Below are 21,421 nucleotides of genomic sequence, written 5' to 3'. Positions count from 1 at the left end.
ATGAGAAAGCAATCAATGAACAACTAAGGTGTCGCAATGAAAAACTGATGATTGATGCTTCTCATCTCTTTCTGTTCCTGTCTGTCTGTCCCTGGTCTATCCCTCTCTCTGACTTTATCTCTGTCCCTGTATTAAAAAAAAAAGAAAAAAAAAAGAAGAGACGGGAAAGCTCATGCTTTCTTGTTCTATCTTCCTCTTGCATGCAAGAAAACAGAGAGAAGGCATAGTTTGCAAGCTAGAGCCCTCACCAGAAAGCATAACAGCTGGCATCTTTCCAGCTCGCAGAACTCTATGAGAAAAAAATGTGTTGTTTAAGCCACCTCGTCTGTGGTATTTTGTTATGGTAGATCAAGCAGACTAATATATGTCCGCTTCATAGCCTTACCCAGAGGAGTCAAAGAATCTCCTTTAAAAAACAAAACAAAACCCATCAATACCTAAATTATCAGGATTGGTGTGGAAGCCTATACAAAAGTCAGCTTCCTTCAATTCAATTTAGCCCAGACTCGAGAATAGGAAAGTCAGTCTAGTGTTTTCTATCTCTTCTCCACGGAGAGGAAGGAGGCAAGAGAAAAAGGAGAGAAAAGAACACGAGCTCTGTGTCCCTCCCTGCTCTGGCATTATAAAGTGGTACCTAGTCAGTGACCAACTCGGCCCCAGGCACTTAGCAAATATTTGCTGGGAAGAGCTGTCTTTAAAGCAATAATGACAAGTTCAAATGCAATCATTGGTATTTGTGTTTCAAGTACTACAGTATATCATAATTAACTATAGCAGTGTTGCAGAGCTTGCCATTTTAAGCACTTAAGGTATCCATGAAAACTGTTACAGCAGAATCCTCAAAATTAGATTAAGGGGGGAAAAAACTTGTATTGGCCCTGTAGAAAATATTTTTCACAGAAATAGTTCATAAATAGGATTATTTATTTATTTATTTATTTTACCACTCAGACTGCGTTCTCCCCCTCTTACTCTCCCAAAGAGAAGAACGATCATCAATGGCAAAAGGCAGTTGCACAAGCTTCACGCTCAGGAGAGAACACTGCAACTCCTCCTCGTGGTTTCGGGTACTCGACACGAGCAGAGAAACCTCTCTAGTAACAAACTATAGAAATGATCCCTGAAAGTATAGTCTTTATTTTATTTTATTTATTCATTTTAGAGAGGAGAGAGAGGGGGAGAGAGAGAGAGATAGACAGAGAGAGAGGAGAGAGAGACAGGGGGGAGGAGCTGGAAGCATCAACTCCCATATGTGCCTTGACCAGGCAAGCCCAGGGTTTCGAACTGGCGACCTCAGCATTTCCAGGTTGATGCTTTATCCACTGCGCCACCACAGGTCAGATCCCTGAAAGTATAGTCTTATAAATAGGATTTCTATAATTAAAATCATGTACTAAATAAAACTTGAGACGTGTTTTGAGAGAAATTTATTTTTTAAAGTTGCACGTCCTTTAAACTTATTCAATAAATAAACTTGACAACCTGCCATTTGCTAATACTGTGAATCAATATTTTCCCTATATACCAGAATTTTGATGTGTACAATATATAGCATTTGTTTATACTATAAGGAAAACAAATCAAAGCTAAACTACATGTGCCTTCTCGAATATACTTAAGCATGCCTTACCTAGTAAAGAAAATCGTAGCTTCTGCATCTGTTGTTTGGGGTTGAAGTGCATCTCTAACGTATTTCAAATCTTGAATACTTGTAAGTTCTGGTAACCCTGAGGGAATCATCTATGAAAAGGGAAAAAGTTTGTGAGTCAATTAAAAAAAAAATCTGTTCCCCATCCTTCCCTAAAAGCTGTCCAGGTAATCAGAACTAAAGTAAACAAAACCATCACAGTTTTGGAGAGTTTGTGTTTTAGAAAAGTGATTCTCCTATAAATGAAAAAATTGGGGCCAATGAAGTAAACCGTTAGAAGTCACAACATCAATTTATGGAATATAAGCTGTAAAATCCAGACATTTTTTTTTTTTTTTGACATTTTTGTCTACTAGTTTGTTTTTATACTAATTTTAGTCACCATAATTATAGTGGTTTTTTTTTTTAGCTTTTATTTAATACACATCCAGAAAAATACAGAAGGCTTAAATGTACAGCTTAATTAATGTTCACAATCAGAACACACCCAGATGAAGACACATCTACCAGCATCTCAGATGACCCTCGGGGTCCCTTCCAGTTACTGTTACTCCTCACCCACAGGATAGCCTGTCTTGTGACTTATTTTGTTGTATTTTCTCAAAATGATAACTGGCATATTTCACATTGCAGCAATTTTTAAATATGTTGTTAATAATATATCTGACATAATAGATGATAGCAAATTTTATTCCAAAATCATAAAATATCCTTTTTCAGTTATTGAAACACAGAAGTATTAATATACAACTAATTAAATGCTTGTAAAGAACAGAGTTACCAGTGAAAGGAGGTTAAGGAAGAGGTTTGTTTGCTTTCTTATCAAGTTGTAGGCCTGACAGCAGAGGTCCACAAACAACTGGAAACGAATGGTGGGCTTCTCACCCCCATTGATGACATATGCCATATCAGAGGTCAGCACAAAAGGAGCCCGGTCCCTATTAAAAAAGGAAAGTACATACAAAGTATTATTTACAGAAAACATTGAGAGTGCTATTGCTTTCACATGATTATTGAATTAAGCTATCTGAGCCATAGCAACTTCCAATTGGGAAATTTAGTATTAGGCCGTTTTAAAGTTGCATAATTCTTTTTTTTTTTTTTCTGAAGTGAGAAGTGGGGAGGCAGACAGACTCCTGCACATGCTCAACCAGGATCCAGCCAGCATGCCCACCAGGGGCGATGCTCTGCCCATCTGGGGCATTGCTCCGTTGCAACCAGAGCCATCCTCAGCACCTGGGCCAACTCTGTTCTAATGGAACCTTGGCTGTGGGAGGGTAAGGGAGAGACAGAGAGAAAGGAGAGGGGGAAGGGTGGAGAAGCAGATGAGCGCTTCTCCTGTGTGCCCTGGATGGGAATCAAACCCAGGACTTCCACACACAGGGTCAACGCTCTACCGCTGAGGCAACAACCAGCCAGGGTTAAAGTTGCATAATTATTAAAAATTCACATTTTCAGGAGAGTCATCATCTAATCTCATCATTTACATAGAACTTACATGTGAAAAATTTCCCAAGGTGATATTTATAAATCCACACACTCAATAGAGATCAAACATAGATACAAACATAAACAGAGACAAACTTTGTACTTACTGACATTATACAAATGGGAACATTTCCAATAAGTACCACTAACTAGACAAAATAAAAGACACCTATTTCAGCAAAGGTTATACAGACATACTTATTCTTGTGGTAAAGTCATCTGCTAGGGCTTTTGTCATCCCCAGTTATGTTCAAAAGGAGCTACAAGACAAACAACAGCAAGAAAACAGGGAAGGCTTGGGACATTAACTTGTGAAATTGGAAGTGCCTCTTTTTCATCAACAATAATAACAATATTAGTACCTTTTGAAGCTACCAAACATCTGTGCATGGCCCAAAAACTTCCCAAAGTCAATGTGAAACATGTGTCCTGTGCTTCGAAGCATTATATTGTCATTGTGTCGATCACAGATGCCTAAAACATAGGTGGCGACACAGCATCCAGCACAAGAATAGATAAAATTCTCAGAAGCCTATAATAAAGATATAAAATCATTTTAAGAAAAAATTATTTTTAAAGGAAGCAAGATTATAAAGATTAATATAATTCACCACTTTTTGATAACCTGGTAACAAATCTAACCTTTTCACAACTCAGTAACAAAACACCCTTTTTTTTTTTTTTTAAGATTTTATTTATTCATTTGAGAGAAGAGAGAGAGAGAGAGAGAGAGAGAGAGAAGGGAGACACAAAGGGGAAGAGCAGGAAGCATCAACTCCCATTTGTGCCTTGACCAGGTAAGCCCAGGGTTTTGAACTGACGACCTCAGCTTTCCAGGTTGACACTTTATCCACTGCGTCACCACGGGTCAGGCCAAAACACCCTTCTAATAAAGGTGGTTATTGCCCATACTCTCCAGCTCTGTCCTTTAATAAGCAGAGATGGCACTAGGCCCTATGTAGACTATGTATTGCATCTGTACATTTTTTATTTATTTTTAAGTGAGAGAGTCAAAGACAGCATTTAAACTTTGTCTTTATTTTATTTATCTTTAAGTGAGAGAGAGAGAGAGAGAGTCAGACACAGACAGGAAGGGAGAGGGATGAGCATCAACTCACAGCAGCACCACTTTACTTTTCATTGATTGCTTTCTCATATGTCCCTTGACCCAGGGGATGCTCTAGCAGAGTCAGTAACCACTTGCTCAACCCAGTAACCTTGAGCTTCAAGCCAGTGACCATGGGGTCATGTCTATGATCTTTTTTTTCTTTTTTTCTTTTTTTTTTTTTTCTGAAGCTGGAAACGGGGAGGCAGTCAGACAGACTATCGCATGCGCCTGACCGGGATCCACCCGGCACGCCCACCAGGGGGCGACGCTCTGCCCACCATGGGGCGATGCTCTGCCCCTCTGGAGCATCGCTCTGTCGCGACCAGAGCCACTCCAGCGCCTGGGGCAGAGGCCAAGGAGCCATCCCCAGCACCCAGGCCAACTTTGCTCCAATGGAGCCTCAGCTGCGGGAGGGGAAGAGAGAGACAGAGAGGAAGGAGAGGGGGAGAGGGGGAGAAGCAGATGGGCACTTCTCCTATGTGCCCTGGCCGGGAGTCGAACCCAGGACTTCTGCACGCCAGGCCGACACTCTACCACTGAGCCAACTGGCCAGGGCATGTCTATGATCTTATACTCAAGCTGGCAACACTGCAGCTTAAGCCAGTGAGCTTGTTCAAGCTGGTGACCCCGCACCTCAAGCCAAGACCTCAGGCTTTCAAACCTGTGTCCTCAGCATCCCAGATCAAAAACTCTATCCACTACACCACCCAACGGTCAGGCTGAATATCTTTTTATTTTTTATTATACACTTTTAAAATGTTTATTTTATTGACTTTAGAGAGAGAGAGAGAGAGAGATAGGAACAATCTGTTCCTGTATGTGTCTTGACAGGCAAATCTCTGTGCTTTAGGACAACACTCTAACCAATGGAGCTATCCAGCCAGGGCTGCATTTGAACATCTTTTAAGCATCATGTTAATGGAACCCTGCTTCTCACAGGTTCTGCTGTTTATAAGTGGTAACACTGACACAAAGAGTAATCTGAATATAGGCATATTTTTCAGGTTTTGTTTTCATTTTATTTTTAAATATTTTTTAGTGAGAGACAGAGAGAAGGACAGAGACAGATAGAAAGGGAAAGAGACAAGAAGCATCAATTCTTCATTGCGGCACTTTAGTTGTCCACTGATTGCTTTCTCATATGTGCCTTGACCGGGGGCTACAGCAGAGCAAGTGGCCCCTTGCTCAAGCCAGTGACCTTGGCTCAAGCCAGTGACCTTGGGTTTTAAGCCAGCAACCTTTGGGCTCAAGCCAGTGACCATGGGGTCATGTCTATGATCCCACGCTCAAGCCAGCAACCCCATGCTCAAGCTAGTGAGACTGTATTCAAGCTGGTGACCTTGGGGTTTTGAACGTGGGTCCTCAGCATCACAGGCCAATGCTCTATCCACTGCACCACTGCCTCATCAGGATTTCTAGGTTTTTGTTTTGTTTCATTTTTTTTTTTACTTTGTAGGGAGGGCATGTGTAAAGAAAGTCAGCTCAAAAATAAAACTGAAGTGGTTACCAGGGGGAGAAGGGTGGAGGGAAGGGAATAAAGAGAACAAATAAACGGTGACAGAAAATGACTGGACTTTGGGTGATGGGCACACAACACAATCAACACTTCAAACACTAAAAAGAAAAAAGTCAGCATATAACTCTAAACATCCAATAATATAATTAATGTATTTTGTTGCCCATTTGGTGGCTCCTTATGTCATCTGTTAAGTTTCTCAAAGCCGGACACTTTAGTCCTGCTTGTTCTGGAGATTAAATTACAAACATCATACAGAAGGATATAGTAATACGCATACAATGAATATTTTTATCTAAAGCACATGCAATTTGGTTTATTATCAAGGTTAAACATTTCTTTTTTCTTCTTCTTTTCCAAGTGAGAGGAGGGAAGATAGACAGATTCCCACATGCGCCCCAACTGGGATCCAGCTGGCAACCCTTGTCTGGGGCTGATAGTCTGCCCATCTTGGGCCATGCTCATAACAGAGCTATTTTTAGCACCTGAGGCAGAGGGATCCATGAAGCCATCCTCAGTACCCGGGGCCGATGTGCTCAAACCAATCAAGCCATGGCTGCGGGAGGAAAAGAGAGAGAGAGAGAGAGAGAGAGAGAGAGAGAGAGGAGGGAGAGGGGTAGAGAAGCAGATGGCCGCTTTTCCTATGTGCCTTGATGACCAGGAATCAAACCCGGGACATCCACACACCAGATCGATGCTCTACCACTGAGCGAACCAACTAGGTTGATAAACATTTCTAAATGGAGCAGTTATATGGTTCTACATGTCCATGTGATTAATTTTATTCCAAAATTCCCTAGAAATCATTATCAACAGTGATGATATATATAGTGCCTATTGCAAATCAGGCACTATACTACTCTCTCTGTTTCTCTCCTCCCTTCACAGTACATATGTGCATACATATATATACATATGTATGTACACATTAACTCATTTCAATTCTCACAATAAACCAATGACATAGGTATGACTGTTATTATTTTACATATGAAACTGAAACACGGAAGTTATTTGCCCAAGATCACATAATTATTAAGTGGCAGAGCCAGGATTCAAATCTAGGCAATGTGACTCAACTACATAAAAGAGCCGAAAGCCCAAAAAGGCACTCAATGTATGTTACTTGGCCATTATTTTGTGTCAAAGAACTTACCCAGAATCATAAAAAAACAACATTCCTATAAACATTCTGCTGCATTGCTTCCCCAAACCACAAGATACAAAAAGAAAGTGTTTTTAAACATTTTAAAAGACCAACAAAATCCCTCTACTTGACTTCTTAGGTCAACAAATAGCATTTGCACATATTTATCTGTAAATGTGATACATTAATGATGTGACATAAACTAGCCAGGCAAATGATATTAAAACTGGGATCTTCTTACATTACCATTGAAAGTATTCTTGAGTGTTCCTTCAGCCAATTTAGGATCATTACAGGCCTTATGTCCTAATAAGAGACTTCCCTCTCCTCTTAAGTATGCAAAAGTACACTAAAACAAAAAATGGATGCCTCTAATAATAATAATAAAAATAAAAAAAATAATAGCTATCAATTATTGAATTTACTCTATGTAATACACATTATATATATTAACTCATTTAATTCTCACAATAACTATAGCACTGTTTTTTAAAAAATTTTATTTACTTATTTATTTATTTATTTTAGAGAAGAGAGAGAGTTAGAGTGAGTGAAAGAGAGAAAGAGACTGGCCTGTGGTGGCGCAGTGGGATAAAGCGTCGACCTGGAACACTGAGGTTGCCGGTTCGAAACCTTGGGCTTGCCTGGTCAAGGCACATATGGGAGTTGATGCTTTCTGCTCCTCCCCCTTCTCTCTCTCTCTCTGCCTCTCTCTCTCACTCCTCTCTCTCTCTCTAAAAAAAAAATCAATAAAGAGAGAAAGAGAGAGAGAAAGGGGGGAGGAGCAGGAAGCATTAACTTCCATATATGCCTTGACCAGGCAAGCCCAGGGTTTTGAACCGGTGACCTCAGCATTCCAGGTCAACGCTTTATCCACTGCGCCACCACAGGTCAGGCTATAGTACTGGTTTTTATAGCCATAATACACCATATTTTTCACTCCATAAGATGCACTTCCCCCCTCCCCAAAAGTGGAGGGGGAAATGTTCGTGCATATTATGGAGCGAAAAATACAGTATGTTATAATACCATAAAAATATAATACAATAATATCTTATAGCAGATGTCACTGAGGCACAAAGAGGTTAAATAATTTGCCCAACACTGCAAACCTAGTGAGTGACTTGGGACTTGAATTCAAGCCCAGAAGTTCTGGCCTATAATCTTGCTTTTTACCACACGATGCAGCCACTCTACTCATTTCCCTAACTTTTTCCAAGAGTTTTGTGAAATACAACATTCTAGATTATAAAAATACCTCTGTTTTGCTGACCACTAAATACATGTTTGGAAAGTTTTTTTGGTAGTTTAGCATGGTTTCAATCAGATTTCTGCCATTAAATGTATTGTTTTTCTATTCTTTACTTGGAGAAAGATACCATTTTCACGATTTAAGACTAAATGGCTGACACCACAGCTGGAAAACAAAAGCACTGACGACCTTTGTAATACATTGTTAACCAGATTATTTAGAATAAAGGAATATGCTAATCACCTTTTCATATTCCTCTTCAGAGGGATTGTATTTCCTCAGCCACTCAGCAAGTGGTTTATCTTTAAAGGAGCCGGTCACACCATATTCCACTTGAATTTTCCTGAGAGTATCTGAAGCAGGAACTAGCTCCACCATGCCTTTAACAACCAAACATTAAGTTATGTGAAAATATCTTCCAAAATTAAGCCTTTAAAATTTATAGCTTTTGATCTTTGACATAAGACACCAGCTAGCATTTACCATTTTTTAAGAAATCAACTCTGGCAGCCCATGCGAGAAAATGTGAACCATTCAAATTATTTTTTATTTTTGGAAGACCCACAATATCAAAGTTAAATTTAATTATTTGAGACTCTAAAATCTGTAAAACCATGTGCTACCTAACCCCTAAATAATAACAATTTTATTTATAAAGTAGATAATATAGACCTCCTTAAAAAAATTACTTATAAGATACATGCTGTCACATAATACTTTCACAAAACCTCTTCTCTAATCATGTATTTGAGCAAGATAAGAGTGTTTCAGGTTACATTAAAGCCCTTTCAAAGGGAAATACCTATGTGATATGCTTAAGCCTCAAGTAGGTGTTTTGTCTTCCTTACTTAAATGTCTATATCTGCCTAGGCAAGTCATTTTGTTTTACTTATAATTCCTTTAAAACAAGTGTCAAACAAATAAGTTATGAGACATCTAAACAACAAAATAAAATGAGGAAATCTCTTGTGCTTATGTAGAAAAATCTCAAAAATAGGTTTTTAAGACAAAATCCTGATGGAGATCTGTATCTTTTGTGTTTAAAAGAAAGACTATTATGTATGTTGGAATATACACAAAATATTCCCAAAAGGCTATGTAAGTGGTTATATTTTGGGAGTAGGGTGCCTAAGATTAAGGATGGAGGTATAGGAGGAAATTAAGATTTACTTTTCAGTTACATGTTATACAGATACTTGACTGCCATGTATTATTTGTATTATTTAAATATTAGTATTATATATTCTAAAAATCAAGGCATCAAAATAACATACAGAAACAGAGATATGCTTTGGAAAAAGAACTGGAAGAAACCAAGCAGGCCAAGGTCTCCTGGCCACCCCAAAAGGAAGTATGCAGGGCTAGGCTAAAATCCTAGTAGTCAGATCATGTATGACAGAATAAATTCATTTGGATCTTTTATGTTGTTTTGGTTTCATCATCTGGTTTCTAGTTCACAGTGACACCCTTTTTCAGTGAGTACTTATATCTTGATTCTATGACAATGCTTAATTTTAACTGTTAATATATGTATAAATTTCTAATTTCATAACCAAATATACATATGTACAAATTACTATGTACTAAATAGTGGACCAAAGTGCATTAAGAAATACAAAACGGCCCTGGCAGGTTGGCTCAGTGGTAGAGCATCGGCCTGGTGTGCAGGAGTCCGGGTTCGATTCCTGGCCAGGGCACACAGGAGAAGCGCCCATCTGCTTCTCCACCCCTCCCTCTCTCCTTCCTCTCTCTGTCTCTCTCTTCCCCTCCATTGGAGCAAAGTTGGCCCAGGCGCTGAGGATGGCTCTATGGCCTCTGCCTCAGGCGCTAGAATGGCTCTGGTTGCAACAGAGCAACGCCCCAGATGGGCAGAGCATCGCCCCCTGGTGGGCATGCCGGGTGGATCCTGGTCGGGCGCATGCGCGAGTCTGACTGCTTCCCCATTTCCAACTTCAGAAAAATACAAAAAAAAAAAAAAAAAAAAATTTTAGAAATACAAAGTACTACCATCTGTGTAATAAGATACGGTCCCAAATTGAGGGAACTTAAACTCAGTTCAGTAAGGAAGATACAAAACATGCAGTAGATGTCTGGTGAGTATTAAAAACAATGGCGGAGTCTGGAGAAGGGAGGGATTACTATAGACTGAGGTGTTTATTAAAGACTTCAGAGGATGTGGATGTGATTTCTTTAAAAAGGATACAGTGAGATAATACAAGTAAAAAGCTGAGCATAGGGCAGGACACAAAGTAGTCACTCAATCATTCGTCAGAAACAACATAAAAAATGAGCAATCTGATTGCCTCAAAAGTTATGTAAAATTTCATGAAAAGAAAGAGATGATATTCAACTGTGCAATAAGTGTGTGACAGAAAAACTAATGAGATGGTAGGCTATTGTTGAGGGATATCACTTAATAAAACTTCCCTCCTACAAGACATATGAAAACAACCAGCAAGAATTCTTAAATTGGCTAGATTTCCTTTTTTACAAGATCAAGTCTATAAACCTAACCTGAATGAAAAAGTTATTAGACTCTCGTATTACCCTGATGAATAAAATGAAGAAATGTGGAATGGTTAACAGCACAATGAAATAGATGAGCAACCAAATAAAATACAATACTCAAAGATTTTACAATTACTCAAAGGGAGATCTCTAGTGACAAGGGTTGATGCTTGGCCTGTTCTTAGTAAACATGCTTTTCAATGATTTAGCAGAAGCTACAGAATATACATTCTTCAAAACTGTCATGACACAAGCAAAGAGGTTCAATGACAAATAACAAAACTCAGATTTTAAAAAAAGCTCAAAAGACTGAAAAGTAATATATCAAATATTATGTGAGTGTTAAAAGAGTGAAGGACCTGTCTGGCCTGTGGTGGCGCAGTGGATAGAGCATCAGATTGGGAAGAGGAAGACCCAGATTCGAGACCCCCAAGGTCGCCAATTTGAGCACAGTCTCATCTGGTTTGAGCAAGGCTTACCAGCTTAAGCCCAAGGTCGCTGGCTCGAGCAAGGGGTTACTCGGTCTGCTGTAGCCTCCCAGTTAAGGCACATATGAGAAAACAATCAATGAAGAACTAAGGTGCCACAACGAAGAATCGATGCTTCTCATCTCTCTCCCTTCCTGTCTGTCTGTCCCTAATCTGTCCCTCTGTCAGACTCTGTAAAAAAAACAACAACCCTCGACCTTGAATGCTGAGGTCGCCAGTTCAAAACCCTGGGTTTGCCTGGATGGGACACATATGGGAGTTGATGCTTCCTGCTCTTCCCCCCTCTTTCACTCTCTTCTTCTCTCTCTCTCTCCTCTCTCTCTAAAAATGAATAAATAAATAAAAAGAGTGAAGGTCCTCTTGGGTCTAAGAATCAAAATGTACAAGTACAGAATGACTATGGTTTAGCAGGAACTAGTATGATGGTTTTATTAATGAACAAGCTCCATATGTCACACTTTGCCCACCTTTCTGCATTCTACAAAATCTAGGTTTCATTCTTATTGACTATGAATCAATCACCTGGACCTTATACAATAAAAATAATCAGGTGATAAGGTAATTTAAAGTCTGAATGACAAATTGCCAAACAATTTGGAACTCAAGATCACAAAGGTCATCAAGAAAAAGGATTAGACTTAATGACATGATATGCTATTAATAGAACTAGAACTAAAGGTTAGAAGCAACCAGGAGTCAGTTCCTATTCACCTGAATACAAGAAATAACCCTACAGCCATGAGAGTTATCCAGGACATAATGGACTACCTTGACATACAGTAAATTCCCTTCAGTGAACACATTTAAGCATAAATTTAATGGCAAATATTAGAAGGATGACTAGATAAAGTTTTCAGTTGGCTTCCTAGTCTACAATTAGAATCTATAAAACACTTCTTTATTCTTTATTTTTATTTTTTTGTGACAGAGACAGAGAGAGTCAGATAGGGACAGACAGACAGGAAGGGAGAGAGATGAGAAGTATCAATTCTTCCTTGCAGCTCCTTAGTTGTTCATTGATTGCTTTCTCATATGTGCCTTTACCGGGGGGCTACAGCAAACCAAGTGACCCCTTGCTCAAACCAGAGGAGCCCATATTCAAACTGGTGACCTTGGGGTCTCGAACCTGGGTCCTCTGCATCCCAGTCTGATGTTCTATCCACTGCGTCACTGCCTGGTCAGGTTGTAAAACACTTCTCATTTTCATTAACCACAGGTGATCTTTCTCTCACTTTTATTTTCTACCTTTTTTTTTTTAATTCATTTTAGAGAGGAGAGGGGGGGAGAGAGAGAAAGAGAAAGAGAGAGAGAGAGAGAGAGAGAGAGAGAGAGAGAGAGGAGAGACAGAGAAAAGGGGGGGAGGAGCTGGAAGCATCAACTCCCATATGTGCCTTGACCAGGCAAGCCCAGGGTTTCGAACCGGTGACCTCAGCATTTCCAGGTCGACGCTTTATCCACTGCGCCACCACAGGTCAGGCAATTTTCTACTTATTTTTAACTTTCTCTCCTTCAAAACCCATGCATTTTGCCTTTGAGACCCCAAGGTTGCCGGCTCGAGCAAGGTATCACTTCGTCTGCTGTAGCTCCCTGGTCAAGGCACATATGTGAAACTAAGGTGCCACAATGAAGAATTGATGCTTCTCATCTCTCTCCCTTCCTGTGTGTCTGTCCCTATCTGTCCCTCTCTCTGGCTCTCTCTGTCTCTGTCCAAAAAAAAAATAAATAAATAAAAACAAATAAAATAAAATAAAAGCACTACATGTTATTAGCATTCTGTAGATGGTAGGTAGGCAACAAACTTTTCTTGAATAAGAATACAGTGGTGCCCTGGCCGGTTGGCTCAGCGGTACAGCGTTGGCCTAGCGTGCAGACGACCCGGGTTCGATTCCCGGCCAGGGCACATAGGAGAAGCGCCCATTTGCTTCTCCACCCCTCCGCCGCACCTTCCTCTCTGTCTCTCTCTTCCCCTCCCGCAGCCAAGGCTCCATTGGAGCAAAGATGGCCCGGGCGCTGGGGATGGCTCTGTGGCCTCTGCCCCAGGCGCTAGAGTGGCTCTGGTCGCAACATGGCGATGCCCAGGATGGGCAGAGCATCACCCCCTGGTGGGCAGAGCGTCGCCCCATGGTGGGCGTGCTGGGTGGATCCCGGTCAGGCGCATGCGGGAGTCTGTCTGACTGTCTCTCCCTGTTTCCAGCTTCAGAAAAATGCAAAAAAAAAAAAAAAGAAAGAAAGAATACAGTGGTCCCTCGTCTATCGTGGGGGTTAGGTTCTAGACACCCCCCCCCCAGTGATAGGTGAAAATCCACAAAATAGCAACCTTCTATTTATTTTATTATTTATATATATATTTTAAGGCTTTATAAACCCTCCCCACATTCTTATAAACCTTTCCCACACTGTTATTAACCTTTCCCACACTTATTTTGCCTATTTTACCACAAAAATTAGTTAAAATAATAAATATATAAAAATACCTATATACCGCAAAATCCCATGATATAGTGAAAAATCTGTGATACAAAATTAGATATATACAATTTAAAAATCCACGATACAGTGAGACCGTGAAAAGTGAACCACAATATAATGAGGGACAACTGTAATAAAAATGGTTGTGATTTACTCAGCATCTAATATGTATCAGATGCTAGTGTGTTTTGCATTCATTATCTCACTTAATTATCAATGTCTTTATGAGTGTATAGTACTATTATTATTCACACTTAACATGTAGAAAGGAAGAAACATTCAATAAATAAGATGAAGTCTGTTAGTAAAAAAATAAAAATAAAAGTTGGCAGTAATGAAATCAAAGGTAGTTTAATTTAGAGATGGCCTTAATTTTAAGTCAAAAGCTAAAGATCATAAAGTCCTTGTTGGGTCAATTAATGGAAACCTCTGGTTACTACAAATCACTTATTAGTGGCTACTCATTGAGTTACTTAATCAGAGCAAATGAATCAATAAAGCAACACTAAATTAAAATGAGAAATAACTGAGATCACAGTGTATCAGCATCAGTATCTTTTTCACAGAGAAAAAGAAAAATAGAAAAAAATAAAAGACACCAAGACACAGCTAACAAGTTTACCTCGATCTCTGCCAGTTGAGAGACATCTGAAAATCACCATCCTCAGATCTAGTCCTTCTTTAAGCCAGATTTTGTCCATAATCTTTATCATCTGTAAAGCTAACATATCCTGCCGAAGATCTTCACCAACCTTAAAAATCAAGAAAATAAAACTTGTACCTTTGCAAAACACTTAATAGAATTATATACCATAAAGGGGAAAGGGGAGAATACAGAAAAGAGTGATGAATGAGATTAACAGAACTGCCTTTTAATTTTTCTGCAGCATTCTAGAGATAGTTACTTAATCTCTTCATGTCTATTTCCTGAACTATGCACTTTGAAAGCTTAGGTTCTATGATTTGTAAATTATATTCAATTTTTTAAAATGGTAACATGGGAGATCTTTGCGATGATCAAAACAGTCCATATCTTTTTTTTTTTTAAAACAGTCCATATCTTAACTATCAATACCAACATCCTGATTGTGATATTGCACAATAGCTTTTGCAAGATGTCACGATTACAGGAAACTTGGTGAAGGATACAAAGGATCTCTGTATAATTTCTTACAACAAACTATGAATCTACAGTTACTTCAAAATAAAGTTAACTTAAATAAAAAAGTTAACCCTCCTGAAGTAAATTAATTCTGACTGGAATCACATTGAGTTTTCATTTACTTTTTTAAATTGGGTAAAATAACTTAAAAAAAAAACAAAACTCGTAATGAGGCCCTGGCTGGTTGGTTCAGCGGTAGAGTGTCAGCCCGGTGTGTGGAAGTCCCGGGTTCGCTTCCTGGCCAGGGCACACAGGAGAAGCACCCATCTGCTTCTCCACCCTTCTCCCTCTCCTTTCTATTTCTCTCATCCCATCCCACAGCCAAGGCTCCACTGGAGCAAAATTGGCCCAGGCACTGAGGTAGCTCCATGGCCTCCACCTCAAGTGCTAGAATGGCTCTAATTACAGGGGAGCAACGCCTCAGAGGAGCCGAGCATCGCCCCCTGGTGGGCATGCCGGGTGGATCCTGGGCAGGTGCATGTGGGAGTCTCTCTGTTTGATCCCCCCACCCCCACCCGCACATCTCACTTCAGAAAAATACAAAAAAACAAAACAAAACATATAATGATGAATACATTTTTGAGATTGTCCAAGAAAATTATGAAAAAAAAATGATAGGAAGGGATTTAACTTAACAAATATTAAAACTTAATGTATAAAATTTCAGTATTCAAACAGATGGTACTGTTTCAGGAAATGACAAAAATATATTACTAAAATAAGACAATCCAAAATCAGATCTGAATATAGGAAAAGTTGCTATATATATCAAAAGACGTTCAAGAAAAGCTATCATCATGAACCTTCACTAATCAAACTTACTGAACTAAAGCTCTCTGTTATTTGTTCAAAATATACTAATTATGATCACAATGACTAAAAAATTGACTGATAATAGATTCCTACCCTACTCTTGCTGCTTCCCACAGGCAAGTTATATGTTTCCCAAACGAGCACCACTGCTCACGGTTGTGCAGGTTTGCACTGCACAACTCTAGTGGGTGCCATTCACATGGGTCTGTGCGAAAGGCACTGCCTGGGGCTATGATGTGCTCAACCAGCATCCAGCAGCTCTAGCCCAGTTTCATTTATTACCAAATCTGTTTGGCAACAGTTTATATGAGTGATAACCTTTCACATAATCATTCAATTTAATTAAATATTAAATAAAGTAGTTTTAAAATTTTGGAGAAAGAATTTGAGAAACGAATTTTTAAATTACCATTTAAAAACAGAGTAACCTTATTTTGCTCACCTTAAACATGACATTAATCTCTTCCCCCACTGGATCAGCATTCACCATTGTGACCTTTAGGGGCACAGCATTAGAACTGAAGAAGGAACATGACTACAAATACAACAGGGTAAGTATTAGAAAGATAACACTGAAATAAAAATGGATTTAAGCTGTACCCTGGACTTTAAAAACCACAAACTCTAAAGGATAGATTAACTGGTTGCTGAACTCATGGGAGATAAAATCCACTATTTGTATTACTAATTAGCCCAGTTCACATAGAAGTACTCAAATTTTAATGATTACTCAACACTATCCACTGCATCACTGGTCAGGCCCAGCTACCTTGTGATAACTAAAAAGTGTTATAACCCCGGAAGTTTACCTGGCTATTCAACAGGAAGGAGAAAAAAATGCCTGTTAGTAGGTAGTTTTACCACTAGAATGATAACATATGCCTCTATGTTATCATAGCTATTATGCCACAATAAAAAATAACTTGAGGTAGTAACTTTACAGTTTTTATTTCAGAAATGGTGATTAATGGCAATGAACTGAGATAAATATGGATCTTATACCACAGACATCCACAAATACCTATAACCAACCTATGCAGATTTGATAATTTTCTTTACACATAACTGCCTATTTCCCTTCTTCCTATACATTATCGTCAAATGTAATATGAACTTGTAAGTATTTTGTATCACCTTAATATTTAATTCTTTTGCCACAAGACTTGGTTTGAGAGGGAGACGGCACTTATTTCTTAGAAAAAATGACTGTACTCGTTCCATACTCCTTTGGAGGACAACCTAGGAAAAGAGATTGATACTCTAAGTACATAATGAAAATGAATACCTATTTCTAAAACAAAATTATGATGCTGACCCAATTCTTAAAATGCCTAATTATAGGGGAAGGAAGTGGGAGGGGAGAAAAGACCCACTTCTGTGCCAGGCTCAGCACCTGGTGGAGGTGCCCCTCTATCCCATCACAGTCAGAATGCAGGGTCCAGACGGCACCCCTGCCTCGCAGGGTACAGTGAAGTTCCACTGCTCCGAGTGGCTTCCTGGGCAGCAGGAGTCAGGGGGGCCACCAACCCCAGCCGAGGATGCTGGACCAGCTAGCATCCTGGTGCCCTTCAAGCTGTGCTGGGATGTCCGGCCCCCTTGCTGGCTCTCAGCCTATGTGATGTCGGAATGCCAGGGTGATGAAGGCTGCAGGGCCCCCACATTTCGCTGCCGCTGAGTGAATCTGCAAAGGAAGCTTCATCCACAATCCAGCGTTCAGCTGGCTACACCCAGACACCAGGGTTCTGGGGCCCAAGATCTCCAACATCTTTCTGCACATAGGTTGCATCTACACTCCCTGTGCACCCTGGATTTCAACCCTCACACCAGGTAACCAGGGAGGCCACTGACCAGCTCCATGAGGCAGTGCCTGGTGTCAGGCCTCCTAGAAGAAGGCCCCTAACAAGGTGCTGGCTTCCATCCTGGACAAGAGCAACCTTATGCTTCGCTGACATGAGCAAACCGTCAACATCTCTACTGAAGGCCTCAACTTCTCCATGCCTGCCAGGTGCCAGGTCATTGCCAACCACCACAGTCCATCTCTTTTGCATCAGGTAGTGACACAAACATGATGGATTATATGGCTTATGCCGCCAAGGACCCCATCAACCAGAGAGCCTGCCACATTCTGGAGTTCTGCAAGGGATTCTCCCAGAGCGACAGCACCATGGGCCAAGTCTTCCAGCTGCACTTGAAACACCTGCACAACCCCAAGGTGGTCATCCGCCCCCTCCTCGGAAAAGCTAACCAGGCTAAAGGGGTCAACCTGGGAGGACAAAGAGGACATGGAAGACAATAACTACAGCAGCACCCCAGGGAAGGCACTGCCCCTGGGTGAACTAATAAACTCCCATGTCACCTTAACACAACCCTCTGACCTTGGGGCCCTAGAAGCCCTCAGCCAAGGAACATCTCAAAGAGACACCAAAAGTGACACCAGCAGCCTGCACTGGGAGCCAGGCCCCTCAGCCACGCTGTGGGATGGCTACCTGCAGGCAGACGTTCAGGGGTCCTGATCATACGAAGACCACCTGTACATCAACACACAGGGTTTAGACATCCCAGAGCCTCTTCAGCCCGAGGACAGCCCCAAGGACCTGTTTAACACGTGACCCTTCCAGGAGTCCCTGAAACTGCATGATTCCTCCATGGCAACAGGCCAGTGCACCACCCCCCCCCTTGGAGGCCCAGTGGCCTAGCCCCTCTACCCGCAAAGCCCCTATTGCCCCCACAGAGGAGCAACTATGTCAGGAGCTGTGGTACAACCACCAGTTAAGCCGTCTGGTGGCAGAGAAACTGCTGCCAGCCGATGGGAACTTCCTCCTGCCTGTCAGCATCACCAACTCTGGGCAGTACTTTCTCACAGGTATGTACCCAGAGCAGCCCAAGCCTCTGCTGCATGCCTAAGGGCGTGAAGCGGATTAAAGACATGCTGTTGGAGAGCATCACCCCCTGATTAACCATCACCTGCAAAACATGTAGCTCATTGTGGCAGCTGGGAGCAAGCTGTACCCATGTGGCATGGTCAAGCAGGAGCCCTGAGCCAGATGATGGTTTTCACCCCAGCCACTGTCTCTGCTCACCAGACATCCCTGTTGTGGCCTTATAGCCTTTCTTGGGACCCTGGTCAAGCAGAACCACCGTCTCTCCCTTCCATATGGGCCTGGAATCTCCCTTCTCCAGCCCAGGTCAACCATTCGAGGAGATGAGCGCCTGAGATTCCTCTCTCTCCCACCCAGCCCCTAACCTCCTCCCTTCTGCCTGGAATGAGGGCGTACATACCAAAGACAGAACTGTTTCTCCCCTTTAATGAAAATATATCAAAAAGCAGCAAAAATTACTTCTTAATGCTCAATTTTCAAATGGTCAAAAAGAGTTGTTACTGAAGAGTTAATTTTTACTATAAAAATAAAATTGGAATGGGCAAAGGCTTTATTAACATAGGGTAGAAAGTTGTATGTTCACATTTAACATATTAGTTAAAAATTGCTAAGAGTCAAATAAACAGAAATTAAACAAAAATGAGATACAATTTTTCATCAGATGAAAAATTAAGATAATATCCAGTGCTGGCAACAGTGTGAAAAATAGATAGTTTCATAATCTATTGGTTGGGAGGGAGGTGTTAGTGGCATATATAATGTGTGTGTGTGTGTGTGTGTGTGTGTGTGTGTGTGTGTGTGTGTATGTGTTTCTTTTTCTTTTTTTATTTTTCCGAAGTTGGAAACGGGGAGGCAGTCAGACAGACTCCCACATGCGCCCGACCAGGATCCACCAGACATGCCCACCAGGGGGCGATGCTCTGCCCATCTTGGGGCTCTGCTGCAATCAGAGCCATTCTAGTGCCTGAGGCACAGGCCACAGAGCCATCCTCAACGCCCAGGCAAACTTTGCTCCAATGGAGCCTTGGCTGAGGGAGGGGAAGAGAGAGACAGAGAGGAAGGAGAGGGGAAGGGGTGGAGAAGCAGATGGGCGCTTCTCCTGTGTGCCCTGGCCAGGAATCGATCCCAGGATGCCTGCACGCCAGGCCGACGCTCTACCACTGAGCCAACCGGCCAGGGCCGTGTGTGTGTGTGTGTGTGTGTGTGTGTGTGTGTGTGTGTGTGTGTGTTTTGATTGAGCAATCTAACAGAAACTATTATTCAGCTATTTCACCTATAGGAGTATCTTATAAAGAAATACTAGCACCTGGGTGGTGGCGGTGCAGTGGATAAAATATTGACCTGGAATGCCGAGGTCACCACCTCAATCCTGGTAAAGGCACATATGAGTAGCAAATTAATTGGATGTACAACTAAAGTGGGGCAACAAGTTGATGGCTCTCATTCTTTTCTCTCTCTCTCTCTCTCAAAAACAAAGAAGAAAAAGAAAGAAGAAGAAGGAGGAGGAAGAGGAGGAAGAAGAGGAGGAGGAGGAGGAGGAAGGAGAGGAGGAAGAGGAGGAAGAAGAGGAAGAGGAGGAGGGAGAAGGGGAAGAAGGGGAAGAATAAATAAGAAGAACAAAGAACAGGAAGAAATAATACTATTAGCAAAGGGAAAAATGTATACACTAAAGTTCATTGTTTGGGAAAAGAAAAATATGTAAATCTACATAAAGGTAATTAATAGTTCTTAATTTATGCTACAATTACCTTGTAATATTACATATCCATTAAGAAACATGAAGTGTAACTATGTATGTACTGACATGAATTCTTCATGATGAATTAAAAAAAGTAATTTGCGGCCCTGGCCAGTTGGTTCAGTAGAGGGTTGGCCCAGCATATAAACATCCCAGGTTCAATTCCCAGTCAGGGCACACAGGAGAAGCGCCCATCTGCTTCTCTCCCCCTCCTCCTCCTCCCCTTCCTCTCCTGCAGCCAGTGACTTGACTGGTTTGAGCACAGGCCCCAGGCACTGAGGATATCTCAGTGGGTCCCGGTGCATCAGTCTCAGCCACTAAAAACACCTCAATTGATTCGAGCATTGGCTACAGACAGGAGTTGCTGGAGGGATTCCAGGCAGGGTGCATGCAGGAGGTGCTGTCTCACTATCTCCCCCCCTCTTACTTTAAAAAATTAAAAATTAACTAAAAAAACAATTTGCAAAAATAAAAAGCTCATATATAATTGCTGAATTTAATATCTAAACAAATGAAAAGACATTTCATGTTCATAAACTAAGACTTATTAAGATTGCAGTATTCAACAAACAAATTAAAAAAGATTGCAGTATTTCCCAAATCAATCTACAGATTCAACACAAGCCTTATCAAAATTCCAAATGCGTTTTTGCAGAAAGAGACAAGTTGATCCTAAAATCATGTAGAATTGCTAGGGACTTCCAAATATAAAACAATCTCAAAAAAGAACAAATTTGAAAAACTCATACTTCTTTATTTCAAAACTTATGGCAAAGCTACAGTAATGAAAACAATATGGACTAACATATAGATCAATGAACCAGAATTGAGAGTCCAGAAATAACCCATTTATCTACGGTCAACTGATTTTCAACAAGTGTGCTGAAATCATTCAGTGGAAAAGAATAGTCTCTTTAATAAATAGTGCTGGGACAAGTGAATAGCCACATGCAAAAGAATAAAGTTGGACTGTATCTCATCTCATATAAAATAAAAAACTCAAAATGGATCAAAGACTTAAATATAAAAGAGAAACTATAAAACTTCTAGAAGAAAATACAGGTGTACATCTTCACAATCTTTGATTTGACAATGAATTAAGATACGATATCAAAAGCACAAGCAACAAATGAAAAAAAGTTGGTTTTCATAAAATTAAAAACTTGTATGCAAAGTATACTATCTAAGAAGTAAAAGATAACATG

At 40.7% G+C, this 21,421-nt stretch overlaps 1 protein-coding gene and 2 pseudogenes across 1 annotated transcript in view; 1 reads left to right on the top strand and 2 right to left on the bottom strand.

Annotated features, from left to right (window-relative positions):
• Nucleotides 1-21,421, bottom strand: part of PIK3C2A (phosphatidylinositol-4-phosphate 3-kinase catalytic subunit type 2 alpha) — a 94,686-nt gene that overhangs the window by 10,218 nt on the left and 63,047 nt on the right. The window contains exons 19-25 of the mRNA XM_066365167.1: nucleotides 16,734-16,838; nucleotides 16,042-16,134; nucleotides 14,247-14,376; nucleotides 8,403-8,539; nucleotides 3,499-3,668; nucleotides 2,430-2,586; nucleotides 1,631-1,740 (exon numbers count right to left, since the gene is read on the bottom strand). Of these exons, the coding sequence (XP_066221264.1) occupies nucleotides 1,631-1,740; nucleotides 2,430-2,586; nucleotides 3,499-3,668; nucleotides 8,403-8,539; nucleotides 14,247-14,376; nucleotides 16,042-16,134; nucleotides 16,734-16,838 (902 nt within the window). The remainder of the gene's footprint in view (nucleotides 1-1,630; nucleotides 1,741-2,429; nucleotides 2,587-3,498; nucleotides 3,669-8,402; nucleotides 8,540-14,246; nucleotides 14,377-16,041; nucleotides 16,135-16,733; nucleotides 16,839-21,421) is intronic.
• Nucleotides 943-1,136, bottom strand: LOC136390112 (small nucleolar RNA U3; annotated as a pseudogene).
• Nucleotides 17,237-18,638, top strand: LOC136389666 (SHC-transforming protein 2-like; annotated as a pseudogene).

Source organism: Saccopteryx leptura, chromosome 1, assembly GCF_036850995.1.
Source record: "Saccopteryx leptura isolate mSacLep1 chromosome 1, mSacLep1_pri_phased_curated, whole genome shotgun sequence".
NCBI classification, from domain to species: Eukaryota; Metazoa; Chordata; class Mammalia; order Chiroptera; family Emballonuridae; genus Saccopteryx; species Saccopteryx leptura.
Note: the sequence above shows the minus strand (reverse complement) of the source record. Positions and strands in the feature narration are given on the sequence as shown.